Here is a 16,025-nt window from a genome sequence, read left to right on the forward strand (position 1 = left end):
CCACAAAATCCATAACCAAACAATGTTCTTACACCCTTGAATTCATTATCCTTACATGCCCTTGTCTATATGAAGCTAAAAATCAGGAAAACAAAAAAAAAAAAAAACGCCAAACCTCATGGCCCAAAGAAAAAGGCCCAAGCATAGCAGATGGAAGCTTATGAGATTAAACCAACCAAAAACTTCGGCAAATCTCAAATTGGATACTATTTTGGCTTAGCCGCTTAGGCAAAAAAAAAAGAAAAAAGAATAGGAATTGAAAATCCTTTAACTAGACCCTGGAACATACATGATGGCAGTTATAGTTCCTAAAAGTAGAAAGAAACAGATGGAAATGCAGTACGATCAATTGAATTACAAAAAAAGAAAATAGAAAGTGAAACAGAAGTAGTCCAGCAACTGTAGTTGAAGCTGTTAAGAAGGTTATTTACTGGGGTGTTTTTGCCTTCCACTATCATCTATTGTTTTATCAGTCATCATTAATTGAAACTTAATAAAATTGTGCAGTTATTTGTAGGAAAAAGAGGGAGCCAGAAAAATTCTTAGATACATAATGCTTAGAAAATTAACTCTCCACAGATTAAAGTTCTTATGGTTTTCCCCAAGGAGACACCGTGATGATTGAGCACGACCTACTTCGACTTGGAGGTCCCGGGTTCAAATTTTTATTAACGAAAAGGATGGATTGGTGAAAAGGATGCAGGTTTCCTCTTTCATGTAACCCAAATTCTTAATGAACAGAACACTGTAATTTTATGAGAAGCCTTTGTATTGACCAGAAAGATGCGTTTTGATATAAATTGGAGATTGCCAGATGGTTTAATAGCTTGCAAACACAACTATATAGAAACAAAGATGAAAACAGATATATAGGTAAATTGCAACTATGCAGCAATAAAAAATTCCTAACAAAAAATCTTACATTGGTAGCCGAGGGTCGGTTAGACGTCTCTCCCGTAGCTCTTCTAATGGCAGAAGCTATAAGTAGCAAATCAATAAAATATATTAATAATCTGACAGCCACAACAACAAAAATTTGTAATGAATATCAGCTTGTATCTTGCCATTTCTGGTGCAGCGACAGATGGCATGGCTACTTCCTGGTGGTCAAACGCTGATTCTTCTCTCTGGATTAGAGAAACAACAATCATAAACGTGCTCTTGAATTTAGAACATAATTCCTCCACTAGAGCAAAAGCTCATGTGTTAAAATAACATTTGTTAGTCATATAATAATATTTGAACCAAAATTTTCACATTATTCTATCAGCAAGTGAATTTAAATTATTTTTTTGTTTATATGTGAATTTAAATTTTTAGTCATATAATAATATTTGAAAACCATAAATCCTGCATTTCTTTTCCATGAGCTTCCCATTTTGTCATCTCTTTCTGTTTCTGCAGATCACAACTGAGATCTACTGCAGCCACATGCATCAGACCAGAGTCACTGCTGGGAATTTTCCGGCTATTCAAGTTTTTGGCGACACGTCTCTTATTTGGTTGACCCTTCTCATAGGCATCATCAGTCACCGCCAACACCACCATTATCATATTGTTTTATTGAGTCTAGCTACGTGCCGCCACTCGCCAGAAATTCTTCCAGCGTGTTTTCTTGCAAAGAATCCAGCTAAGTGAAGCAACTCATCCTGGTTCACCTGCTGCTCTTCTATAGTGTCTGCTTGTGGATCCCATTTTCTGAGGTATATTTCAAGAGCTTCTTTGCTTAGATTTTTATGCGATCTTTTCTCAGGCCAGTTCTCTGTTGTGTCAACTTTTCAGCATGTCTTCTCTGCCACCATGTCATCCTTGTCATTCACTATCAGCCGCTTGATAGCTTTTGATTCCAGATTTTTTTTTATCATCAATTAAAAGAATAGCCTGCCTTAGAGTGTCAGGGATGTCAACTAGGTGCATTATCTCAGATATTTTAACCAAATGATCATTACATGTTTTAATACCTAGTACATGTACAAGTGTGTAAAGCATCAAGCTGGAAGATGGCTAATTATTCCTAAACTAAAATATTTTGCAAAAACTTAGATTCTTTTTAGTGAAGAATATATTACCTGAAATGAAGCCAGCAAAGTGAATATGACATTTCCTTTTTGCATTGCATCCACTTTCCGTGTAGCAAAGTTCTTTCCGTCGCGGAGACGATGGACTTGATATATAATAGGCACTGGAAAATAATTGTTTTTAGTATGTCTATTCTGTTTATTATTCTCTGCCAAAACAAACAAATGAACTAGAAGCACAGATAATGTAGTTTAAGTGCGACAATAGTAGGATGTATACATAGATTTTAAGATTATAAAGAGTATTTTGCATGATAGTTAATTATCTTAAATGACAGAAACTTTAGAATCTATTCTCAAGATAAAGTCAACAAGAAAACAACATAAAAAATATTCTTGAACATAGCTTAGAAAGGGAAATTAATTCCAAAGCATAGCAATATAGTTTCATTTTTCTTAGTTTACGCATGAATAATAGCATCACATCTCATCATGCGAGAAGTAAAAAATAAAAATAAATAGAAAGGGAATTATTTCCAAAGCATATCGTTGTCGTCAAAGTCAAGTGATTTGACATGCTTACTGTTTAAGTCTCCTATACGAAGAAAATAGGCATGCATACTATGAAGTAACTTAAGACAGTCAACAGATTTTGATGCTGCGGCTAGTGCCTGCATGTTAGATATTATCTTGTAAGAAATCTATACAAAAGAGCTACAACAAACATGAGCAGCCTGCTATAATAGGAAGAAAATAATGCAGTTTTATCATACCTGTCCAACCAGCTGTCCCCCAAACACCTTTCCAAAATTTGGAGCATCTGGAGGAGTGATTCCTTGAAAGGTATCTACCTTCCAAAGAGAATAACAAAAAGCTGTAAGGTGAAACCAAGGTTAAGCATTCTACTACTTACTAATAAAGATAAACAATTATGTGCTGATATACTATGGTGCTACTTTCTATCGAAGATAAACCAGGGAAAAACACATCTGACTGTTTCTATTTATCCTTTTCAAGTGGTAATCATATATCTATCCATATTCAATGATATTTAGATATCTGTATCATCATTCCTGTCCTTCCCCCACTTATCTTAGTTTTCATCATATGCATGTGAGCATCTATTTTCAATGAGTCACCTGTAAGTGTAAGCATCCAAGTATGTTGAAACGAGAATAAGCATCGTAAGTGGGCACAGTTTCTCATATAGAAGAATATATAATTAATTTTCTAGTTCGAATAATCAGTCCATAAAAGCCTTATTGTACAAACACTTTCCTGAAAATAAGTGTTTAGATAGGAAGAAGGAAAAGAGAGAATAAAGATTCTGAATAATAATATTCACTTATATATAGAAGCATGATGAGTGTGATAAAGAAGATAAAGTGCTAAGTTCTATTTATTATATCAATAGAAAACTATTCAGCTTCATTAAAAAAAAATATCATGAAAATAAACAAAAAATATGGAACCTATTCATGTGAGATCATCAAAGATATTCTAAACTATTATTCTAAGTTTTTATTTTTTTTTTGAAACTGTAAACTATTCTAAGATATAATCACGATATCAAGAGATATCCTCAAGGCATTCTAACACACTTCAACCAGAAGAAATCAATAATTCAAATTCAAATTAATATATAATAAGAGACCTTTAAAGGTTCTAATTGCAATATATTCTCCACAGCTGAGCGTCTCTCAGGACGTTTTTCTGCACTCCATATAGACTTTGGCCATAGCAGTGCCAAGTGCTCACGGGGCAGTACTAAGCATGTTAGCTGCCACAGCAAACAACAAAAGTCACCATAGCAGTAAATAATTCATTTCACTTGAGTGTATCTCAGGTTTTTATACATTATACTTTGAAATTAGAAAGCAGTAGGAAAAGAAACTAAAGGGGAACCTTAGATAAAGCAACAACATCTGCGTTGTGGACTGTATTTGACAAACCTGAAAATTGCACGTTCACATTATTCTCAGATATTACCCCACAAAACATCTCTAGTGACAACATAAATTGAGAAGAAAAAAAATTACAGCTTTATGCACAAGAAAATGGTTATACTTGGAAAATGAAAGACAGTTTAACCACAAACAGGTTAAAAGAGGGAAAACATAGAATTATGGTGGCAAAGTCCTACTTTTAGTGATAGCAATAAATAGTAGAGTACAGAAAGTGAAGCATTAGAGAAATTATGACAAATCGACAATCAAAACTAGCCAACCGTCTTCCTACTAATTTTACGCAACCACGTTCCAGAAAGACTTGTGCTTTCTAAAAGAGTAGAAGACTGCGTGAGTTAGAAAATAATGACCTTATTGATAAACTTAATAGTGCAGAAAAAGAAAATAATTAGGAATAACCAAACCACAATGGAACAAACTAGCATACAACCTATGGAATGAGAGAAAAATACTTAAACAATAAAGTGTAATTTGAGGCATAAGAAGAAGTTTACTACCACAACCAAAATAGTCATATTTATTCAACTGGAACTCTGGACGATTTTCATCATTGGCACTAACAGATCCAACAACCTCAGCCTACAAGCAATGAAGCTAGATTTTTAGCGAAAAATTGGCTAAATGAAATGCTAAGTAAATGCAGCTCATTGTCATTTTATTAGCCTCTAGATTAGTGCAGGGTCGGACCAAAGTTGTACTACACTAATCCCAAAGTAATTCAATGCAATTTGGTTTGGGTTTTGGTTTTAGTTTTTGTAAGGTCTATGATATGAAGATATTAAAATACCTCTCCATCCCATATGAAGTAAGTGCCATCTCCTGGTTCATCTTCACGAGCAACATACTCCCCTCGCTCTACAAAAAGAATCCATCGATTGAGAATTGAAAATGTCAATGCTTGTATTCTCCAATCGATTGTTACAATTCTAAATGTTAAATACTAGTGTCTTAATGAAAAGTTTAAGAACAATTTTCAGAGCATATTTTCAGATAATTCATTGCATGAATTCCTATTCACAAATACAGTTGTGCATTATAGGTCTCCACAACATTAGGTACTCATTTGGATGAACGCAAAGCTTACGATTAACTTTTGGAAAAGCTAAAAGCAATTGTAGGACTTAAAGCTTATATTTCCTTGCATGCCTACTTATCCATTTTCGTGTCCTGAGACATGTTTATGTGAAAAGCTATAAATTGTCAATTCACCGCGAAATCAAACATATGCAAAACTGATTTTCTTATCTCTGAGGGTTCTTGACTATAATTGATTTTTCCTCTAGAACCGATTCTATTTTATTTTTTTGATAAAATAGAGATTCTAACTTGTAGCTTTCGCCTCCAAACATGATTTTTACACTCAAATTTATTATTCAACTCACTTTCATGCGAACATATTCAAATATTAAGCATTTGACCTTAAACTCACTTTTAACTAAACTCAAATTTTTTTCCTAGTGAAGCACGGACACAGATACGTCAACAACGATAATAATCTGAGAAATTTGACATAATTCAATGTAATCATAAGTGTTGGTGTCGGACACCGATTTATGTCCAACACCGGGACACACCTAATCTGAGAAGTGTCCGTGCTTCATAGGCCAAAACATTAAACAAATCAAAACCTAAGAATTCACTTAACTGCAAATTCATATAACCATATACAATTTTTTCATAATTTCAATGAAACTATAATACAAAAAAAAAAAAAAAAAAAAAAAAAAAAAAAAAAACATGAATTTGATAAATTGAAAATATACCATAGTGTTTAACAACCAAAAGTTCTGAAATCTTCCTTATAGACGAGTTAGGTAACCTTTGTAGTAGCGGAACGCATCCAAGAAACTCTAATACTGCAAAAAATAACACAAACCAAACAAAATTCAACAAAATAAATATTTATTACACAAATTCATAATCAAAATTGAACCGAAAAAACACAAAATGAGAAAACCAAACACAGCGCAATTGGAAGCAATTTTTCAGCATTTTTTCAAACAGATAATTTTTGTTTCTAACAGAAACTTACCTTCTTCTTCCTTGAGGTTCATTTTCACAGAGTTTCACCGATTTTATCGCATTCTTGCAATAAATTTTTCGAGCTATATATATGTATGGAAGAAGGGATAAGGATCTGGTGTGAGGCGGGTGTAGTGTAACAGTATGGGCCCTCGATTCTGAGTGTACAGTGTGTGAAGTGATAGTGATTAATAGAAAAATCGACGTCCACACGTGAACAACGATGGTCAGTGGACGGTGGTTATATGACTTTAAAATCGTAGTCCAAACAAAATTGAGAATACATGTGAACTTAGGACTTTTCACACACAACCGTCACAAACTCACAATCTACTGGTACTATTAATTTTTGTTGTTGTGTAGGTTGATATCAAATTCAGGATTTTGGTTAATCTAGCAGAGATTTGTGTCATCTGATCATCTCATCTAAGTGATCTTGAGTACTATCTACCACTAATTTATTGTTAAAAAAAAATCTACTACTAATTTATTGATGTGCATTTGATACTTTTTAAAAATTTATAATATATAATTATTATTATTATTATCATGGGAGAAATCAAATTACACCGATGTAATTTTAAAATAATTACACTCATTAACAACCCTTGATTTTATTTTGATCTAGTGGCTATTAATGAATCATTTATAAAATTACAACATTCTATATTAATAAATTAAAAAATCTCCTTTTTTCTCTTACCCTCTTTTTCTTTCCTTTTTGATTTTTATTATTGTGCCGCCATATTCCGCCAATCTGCCGAAAGCCCTTTCTTGCAACTTACTACAAGCATCACTAACTTGATTTTATTTTGCAGGTTTTTATGCAAGGACTTTAAATTGAAATGACTCGTGGATATTTCCTAGGCATTATTTCATTTATTGTTTTATAGAATTTATAGTACTATGTTGGCAAAATTTGGAATTCGTCATTACAATGGAAACATTGTTTGGGACTACTTGGGGAAAATACTAGAGTTTGCTATATATGATTTGACATGTACAGGATGAAAATCTCATTCTCGAATCTACGAGAGTTTTTATGGAAGTCTTTCATTTGCTTCTTTTCGATGGAAGTTTTATTTTTCTGGAATTAATCCTAGATAATCATAATACTACAATGTTACGTACTACAGAGTTTGTAGAATTTTGTCTATGTAATTTTTGTTTCATTGTGCTGATTGCTATTTTTTTTTTTTGTTGCTTCATGTGTGTTGATTGCTATACAGACAATACTAGTATTTTTGGTTTGATTTTCAAAAAAATAAAATAAAAGAGGATGTTGAGAACAGTAGCGACAAATATGACTTTGTAATTTTTTTTTAACCGAACAAACTTAATTCATATCATTAACTAATAAATGTTCAATACATAAGGGAATAATCTCAAATCTATGGAAACTAGCCCAAACATTGGCCGCCCTAGCAAGAGTATGAGCAACCAAATTCGCTTGTCTCCTAACAAACTTAACCTCAAAGTTTACATAAGAAGATGACATAAGAAGAATAATGTCGTTAACTATTAAACTAAATTCCGAGTTGATGACTTTGTAATTTTGTATTGTAAAGAAGGCGTAATAAAAACCAAAAAGGAAAGAAAAGGAGGGTGAGAGAAAAAAAGAGATCTTTTAATTTATTAATATAGAATGTTATGATTTTATAAGTGACTCATTAATAGCCACTAGATCAAAATAAAATCAAGGGTTGTTAATGAGTGTAATTATTTTAAAATTACACCGATGTAATTTGATCCCTCTCCTATTATTATTATTATAGGGGGTTCAAATTTTTTGAGGCCCTAAAATTTGCCGCAAATTTTTGAGGCCCCGCACCCGATACATGCATTGTGATCGAGCCTGACTGGTGGTAGGAACTACTAAAAATATTATTGAAGGGAGCAGGGACGGATCCAGAAAGTTATCGTACCGGGGGCCAAAAATAGTAGTAATCTATTATTTATATGTTTAGGAGTTTCTCTCTCATGGTCTTATTCCTATGTGGCACCATTTCATTGATCCATGTCTTATGTGGCATTCTAATATTTCTTCAATTCTTATGTGGCTAACTATGAAGGCCTTTGCAATTTCTCTAATACATGATGATATCATTTTACTTAGAATCTTTGACTAATTTGGAAATTCAATCATTTCTCAATTATTGTTTATAAATCGAATTTAATGTTCTTCAATTAAATCAGGATATATTCAAATCATTTGATTCATTATATTACATATTAATTCATTAATATATTATTAGTGTCAATCACGTATTATTATTATTATTTTTGTAGCAAAATTTTTGTGTGAATAGTAATTATGCTCTTTATTGACATTAATTAAGTTTTTTTATTTTGAGAAAATCCTCATTGACTTATTAAAAGAAAATTCTAATCATGATTAATATCATTTAACAGCAAAAACGTTTTAGTGCCTGGGATCAATATATAGGTATAGTTTTCACCATTATTTATCACATTTTGTTTTTCTTCCATTTTTTTTAAAAGGTATAGCACACTTTTTTTTTCCTGTTCACTTACTTATTTTCACGTTTATATTGTTCTACTCTAACCATTTTTGTACACTTTTTTTTGTTTTTGTTTCAGCTAATATTTAAAGGTACTCTCTTTCTCTATTCGTCTATTTTGTGTGAGTAGTATATTTCATTTTCATCTGCTTCATTGTTGGCTTATTTTTGTACTACTATTTTTATACATCTCTATGACCAATAAAATACTATGAGCACTTATTTATGAATTTATTGAGCACTTATTTATGAATTTATTTTCTACGCAGATTAGACTATTTACAATGCATATGTCCTTAATATAGATAATTTTGTTTTGTTGATTGTAATTTTTTTTGTTGATTATAATTGTTTTCATTGTATATTGCAGATTCATGATCCTTGCAAATATTTTTGATCTTTGCATGTTAGAGACAAAAATTACAACACAATATTCACGTGTACAGCCGCATCGTAACCGCACCACAACCGCATCAGAAGCCGCATCAGACATTTTTGACGATGTTGGTTCAAATTTTCTCACAAAAAAATAAAATTTATGACCTTTAAATCATAATTTGTGTCAAATCTAATGAAAAATCTTACTTTTAACCATCTCTCAACCGTGTATTTTAAGCACATTCAAATTAGTGTTTATGGAATAAACTAAGACTATGCAATGATGAATAAATAATATAGTTACATAGTAGTTTCATTTTATATAGCTTGTGAAATGTCAAAATGATTTCACGCCGCAATAGCCGCATTGCGCGTTGCAGCGACCATAATGACCGCATTCGCAATAACCGCAACCACATCCATGACCGCAACCACAATTTAAAACCTTGACATAGACTAAAAAGATGGTTTAACTTTTTCATGATGACTAAATTGGATCCTTTATTGAAGGAATTGTGTCTTTTTTTTTTATATCAGAAGAAATTATGTCTTTACTCTAATAACTTTTTAACAATTATATTTATTCAATTCAATATAATGACTTATTTATGCATTGACCATATTTAAACTTTCTATGAATAAGATCATCCTATTAAAATTCAAATTTCATATAATATTAGTGCAATAAAAATAGGGAATATGCTTAACTGTATTATAGTAATTATTGTAATACATTAGATGTTAATACATGTCAAAATGCATTTGAATATTCATATGTTGTATATCAATCAAATAAATCACTTGATACCAGAATTAACCCCGAATCAAATTAAACTGGCTGTGAAAACAGAAAAAGAAATAAATAATTTAGTGCTTTTTTCTGCAATTTATAGAATTCTTTCTTTTGATGTTCAAAAAAATGTGTAGATCCACATTATTTGTAGTGTTTACTATTATATAGTACAAAGTTTCCACATCTGTTACTTGACAAAAAAACCATATGAACATGTTTATGAATAAAGAAGGCCAGAAACACTATTTTTTTTAACACTTTCAATTGCTCAGCTCGCTCTTTAAGTGAGTGACACTCATGTGAGTCTCACCACTATATATAGAATATATTAAGAAAATGTTATTAACACTCTTCTCAATTTTATTTTCTAAACAAGAGAATCATTTAAAAATATGGTCACAGGGAGGTTGATCTTCATCTGAAAAATAATATAGAATTTATTTATTCAATTTGTTATGTTCATGAGATCCTTGCATTGTAGTAAAGACCAGTGAAGATGGCTACAAGGGAGAAAATAACACGTCGATCGGAAACGGAGAGTGGATGAGTTTCACTCTTCGTCAGACCATTCCGCCCTTCCCGCCCTTCCCCTTTAAAATCTCTAAAATCTGTATCATTTTTCATATTTAGATAAATTACATTGAATATATCAAATAAATTTTGTTAATTAATAAATCACAAAATATTATTATTAATATTTTAATATTTTTCAATGAAAATTAACCCGTGCATTGCACGGGTCAGTTATACTAGTATATAATAAAATTAAGAGAAAGTAGGATATGAACCGACATACAATAACAACCATTTATGAAGTATTTTGCTCAAGTTAAATTTAAAAAATTTCAAATGACACTTAAAAGTTAGGGATTTAAAATATCTTCCTCCAATATGTTTCATAAAATTTAAATTGATCCTTATAGATTTTCAAAAAATTACAAACTGGCCCTTAAATGTTTCAAAATTTTGAAATTGACTGCCTAAAAATTTCAACTTGGTCCTTTGAATTTTCAAAAATTTCAACTTGGTTTCTATTTTTCAGATTTTCAATTTGATCCAAAACTTAAAATTTATAAGACAAACCCAAAAATGTTTAAAATGAAATTTTCCATTAAACAAACACCTTTAAAAATAAAGGTAATTCAATCGAATCATTTGAATGGTTTAGAATCCTAAAATTTCTAATTACTTCATCCGAATATATCTGAGGCATTTTTAAAACGTATCATTTAGGTATTTTATTAAATAATATTTAGTTAATAAGTATATACTAAATATTATCTTATTGGGTCAATTTCATGTATAACTAAGGTTGTAACTAGTAAGTGTGAGTTCAGCAACCATATCAGTAAAATAAATGAGAAGAAAATTGTAGGTGGCAAATTTCCTACTTAAGTAGTATAGTACAACTAGTACACGGACTATGACTGGATTAATTAAGTCGTGAAATCCCCTCTAAGAGTACTAGAGTAGTATGTATGAAGAATGAATAGACCATGGAAGCTGGCTGTTGGCTGGGGTGGTTAATATTGTGGGTCCAACATAACTTACAATTTGGGAAAATATAGCCAAACAAGATGAAAACAGATTATCAACATAAAATAGACTTTCGCTAACGTGAAAGACTTCACCTAATTCTTTCATGGTCCACAAGTTTTGAATATTATTATAACGAATACGAATTTTATAAAATTTATCGTTGGATTGAAAGTTTATATCAAATAGATCATCCATAAATTTTTAAAAAAAAAATAAAAATTATTTGATATGATATTGAGACTCATCAAGATTAACGGTATTCAATTAAAATTCATAAACCGTTAATTTTGATGGGTCACAATAACATATCAAATGATTTTTGATTTCTTTAAAAAAAAATTATGAACGATCTATGATATAAATTTTCAATCCAACGGTGAATTTTGTAAAATTCGCACTCGTTATAATAATATGACCAACTTGCGCATGGTGCACAATTTGGGCTAGTTGTGCAACATTAGAAGCATCCCATAAAACAAAGTAGAAAACAATATTGCGCTTTGAACTATTCCATAACCATGTATAAAGTTATTGCAAAGAAAGAAGGAAAAAAATAACTAGTATTCCATTCCATAGAAAATGGACCTTTTCCACACAGATGATCAGTAAATTAGATAATAAAAATGTTCAAATCTGCAGAGACATGTAAAATCAATACATGCAATTCACACCAAAATTCAAAATATAAAACTTGATGATTAGTATACTAGAAGCCAAACCTTGCAAATTGACATGAAATCATGATCAGTTTTCCGATCTCCAAGTCCAAAATCTGGCAATTCATCACCAAACTCTTTCACAACTGCCAAACGCTTCAAATCTCCAACAAGTACACCAGGTTTCTTCACAAATCCAGTCGCCTTCTTTGTCTTAGAGTTCACCTCAATTTCCGTTCCCAAAACCTTATCTCCGCCGAGATAATCCTTCACAAACGCATCCACCATCACCGTCGGATTCGCCGTCACCACTACCTTCCTCTTACACCGATCAAATACTTCAAAACTCTCTCTCCTTACATCCGCAGCATAAAATCTGCACAAAAACACATCAAATTGAACCTAATTGAACAGAATCAGAAAAAGAATGAATGAAAGAGTAAAGTTACACTGTTAGGGTTGTTACAGTACCTTGGAAGAACAGCGCGTGAAGCGAGTTCGATATCATCAAATTGAAGACCAGCGAAAGAGATGAAAATCAGCATCTGAATACCGAGAGATTCAGAAACAAATAGATAAGCAAAGATAATAAAAGGAACGGAGAGAAGAAGAATGAAGCCACGGAGGAGACTTCCAGCTTCAACAGCAACAAGCATGAAGTAAGGAAAAGAGCTTCGAGAAATGAGAAGTGTTCCGTCGAGATCGGCGGCGACTGATTCATGCGGGGAAGAAGTTCCGTTGTATTCGGTTATCGGAGGGAAGTTACGTTTCAGTTTTGGCGGTGCCATTTTTCTGTTACGACGGTGACAGGTGTACTCTGCTTTTAGAGAGCGCGACAGAGGAACGTGAGGGAACGTTCAGTTTTAAATGTTAGTTAAGAAATCGTGAATTACGGATTTAACCTTGGGAATCCTCGTGGTATTGTTTCTTGTCAAGTACTACCCATAATAACTACCATCGTTTTAAATGTTGGTTATTTATGACTAGATTTAATAAGCTAAAAAAGTTGGTTAATAGCATTTAGATGAGATGATGCGAGTTTTTTCTAGTCTAATTAAGGTTCTGAGTTTGATTTCTGCCCTTGGGCATGCACTAACGTTAAAACTCTTAGAAGAGTTTGTCACTCATTTGTGTCTCATAAGGCTCAAGATATTAGTCTTTGCAGTTGCGTGTAGAGAATACCCGATTTAAAAAAAAAATTGGTTAATCAATCACTTACAATGCCATTGAATTCAATTTGTCTTTTTTTTTAAGGAAAATTTGGCATCCAACAGATCAATTAGATAATTTGGAGAATCTGAAACTGGATATTATCATTACCTTGATACCCTTTGAATTTACCAATCTCGACGGCTCTTCGCATCAGCCCGGCCAATCCTTCAGCAACAATAACAAATAAAAACGGGGTTAACGGATCACCTTGGTGTAAACCTCTTTCCACTTTGAAATTCTCTGTAGGGCTTCCATTTATCAGGATAGACATCGAGCTTTCAAAAATGCAAGCTCTCATCCACTTTAACCAACCTTCCGAAAAACCCATTTTTAGCATCATACGTTCGAAAACATGCCAACTCACAATATCATAAGCACGTTCGAAATCGACTTTAAACAACAAGCAATCATCTTTTCTTTTCTTGGCTAAATCAGTGATCTCGTTTAAAACCACAACACCATCCAGGATCTATCTCTGAGGTAGAAAGGCCGATTGGCAGCTAGAAATTACCTTCCCCAATACTTTTTTCAATCTGTAGGCCAAAATTTTTGATAAAATTTTGTAGAGACTTCCAATCAAACAAATGGGCCGATAATCGAAGAGCTCTCGCGGATGGTCCTTCTTGCGAATTAAAGTTAAGAACGAAGCAGTCAACGCTTTAGGCAAGTGAGCGTTTTCATGAAATTCACTTAGAAAAGCCAACACATCATATTTGACTATCAGCCAACAAGCTTTCAAAAAATTAATGTTGAACCCATCCAAACCCGGACTTATTACCATCACAACTCCAAACGGTTTCTCTAACCTCTTCCTCACCAAAAGGTTCTAACAGAGATGCATTATCATCATCAGAAAGAGTGTTGAAATCGATACCTTGAAAAAATGGTCTATCAGGCCATTCCTCAGAGATATGCTTCGAGGACGAGCAACATTTTAAGTGTGGGGTTGAGATGACATCCAATTATATGATGTTTTTAGTAGTAAATTAGAGTGGTTTTAATAGTAATTGAAGCTCAAAAGCAAACAAATACCGGAAAAAGTGAAGTTACAAGACTCAGAAGTAAGAAAAGTGGAAAAAACAACAAAAAAGGGCAAAAATGTAATAAGGCAGCGCAACCATCGTACCCACGATGAGTCTCAGCGTGGCACGACGAGAAGGCGGTTTAATTGAAGAAAATCTGCAGAAAATCTTTTTCATCGTGGCACGATGGCTTGTCATCGTGGCACGATGATGACTTGAAAAATACGCAGAAAATCCTGAGAAGATCTTCCATCGCACCATGATAGGATCCATCGTGGCCACGATGAGGCGAAAATACACGCCATCGTGGCCACGATGGGTGCGTAGAAAAAGCTCAAACCTAGTTGAAAAACTATAAATAGAGTCTCCTACCTCCACTATTATACATTCAAAAATATTGAGACCTGTTCAATATTTACTCTAGAGTAGAAGAACTCTAAGGAGAAGGCAAGGAGGCCAAAGAACTCCAAGGCCAACAAGGTTCTTTTCTTTCTGCTTTTGTAATTTATTTTTCCTAGGTTAGGTGGAGTCGAGGAACTCCCTTACGAATGTTTGGTTTTGTAATTTATACAATTTGGGTATAATTCAATTGCTTTGTTATTGCTAACTCTTTTATCCTAGTATTATATTTATTTTAATATTGATCACATTAGAATAAAATCTAAGGACCTAGTGGATATCGCATAGAAAACGAAGCTAGTATTCCCGAACGAAGGACTGTATGCTAGGGCCAACATGAGACCATTAAATTTAGTATCTGAGGTCTTAGTATAGGATTAGAACGCACGATAATTTCTACCTTACAGAGTTGCTTCTGGGTAAGTGACTAGTTTTAGGCACACGTGACAGCTTATGACACACGGAGTCACCTGGGTAATGATACCAAAGTTTAAACAAAAAAGTGGGGGCAATGATGCTTAAATAAAGTAAGGGTAACCTTTAACTAGGCTCTGTACAGCTTGTAATAGAAATAGGAACAGATATTGCTTCAAACCTATTTTCAACAGTCTAAATTCTAATAGAGGGAAAGAATTGAACAACCAATTAAGTAGGAGTAAGGGAGGGATCCAGCCACACTTAACCACCCTGCGTGGTCACACACACCTTTTATTTTATGTCATTTAAATTCAGTATTTTATTTTCTGCATTTTACTAAATTACCCGCAAAGAGACCTTTCAAAACAAATAGAGCGAAGGAAACTACTATATTCTTAAGTGAAACTAGTAACCTTGACACAATCCCTGTGGAGAACGATACACTTATCACTTTATTACTTGGTAGCGATTCTGTGCACTTGCAGAACCACCGTCAAGGGTGTATAGTACTATTATATAGATTAAATCAATCTAAAGGTAAATAAATATTGGTCCAAGATGGACCATTCTTTTTATTGGTCCATGTTAAGAATATAGATAATTAGTTAGAGCTTTGAAAAGTTAGTTAGAGTTTTCATTAGTTTGTTATAGTTTGTTATTAGGTGGTTAGTTAGTTAACACCAAAATTGCTCTATATAAGAGCCACCATTGTGCTATTTTCACCATCTTTTATCAAATATGAATCCTTATGATTTTTACTATCTTGAAGACTTTCTAAAGTTTTCTCCATTTTCTCCAAACCATGAAAATCTTAACAGTCCATTTTATACAGACCCTATGTTATGACTGAGAAAATTGAGTTGGAAGTTTCAGATACATTTAAAAATTTGCATTGGTGATGTTGTAGTGTCCTTGATATATCTTTTAGTACAATGCTTGAATTGAACTGTTGTTTGTTTCACTGTAAACTAAAGTTAACTACCTTCAAATTTGAGTAAATTCCACTTATGATTGATGGAGTAAACTTTGGAAACTTGGTGTTGTCCTGTTATGTTCTAAAGTAGTTGTTTGACAATATAG

General features: G+C 32.7%; 1 protein-coding gene and 1 pseudogene across 1 annotated transcript; both read right to left on the minus strand.

Moving 5' to 3' along the window:
- Positions 1-771: 771 nt before the first annotated feature.
- On the minus strand, positions 772-6,109 carry LOC123885734 (annotated as a pseudogene).
- A 5,703-nt stretch (positions 6,110-11,812) lies between these two features.
- Positions 11,813-12,816, minus strand: LOC123885736 (probable glycerol-3-phosphate acyltransferase 8). Its single transcript, XM_045935051.1, has 2 exons — positions 12,367-12,816; positions 11,813-12,271 (listed from the first exon to the last, which is right to left on the minus strand). The coding sequence occupies exons 1-2, from the start codon at positions 12,681-12,683 to the stop codon at positions 11,938-11,940; spliced, it is 651 nt and encodes a 216-aa protein (XP_045791007.1). The 5' UTR covers positions 12,684-12,816; the 3' UTR covers positions 11,813-11,937.
- Between the last annotated feature and the right edge of the window lie 3,209 nt (positions 12,817-16,025).

Source organism: Trifolium pratense, linkage group LG5 (genome assembly GCF_020283565.1).
Source record: "Trifolium pratense cultivar HEN17-A07 linkage group LG5, ARS_RC_1.1, whole genome shotgun sequence".
Classification (NCBI taxonomy): Eukaryota; Viridiplantae; Streptophyta; class Magnoliopsida; order Fabales; family Fabaceae; genus Trifolium; species Trifolium pratense.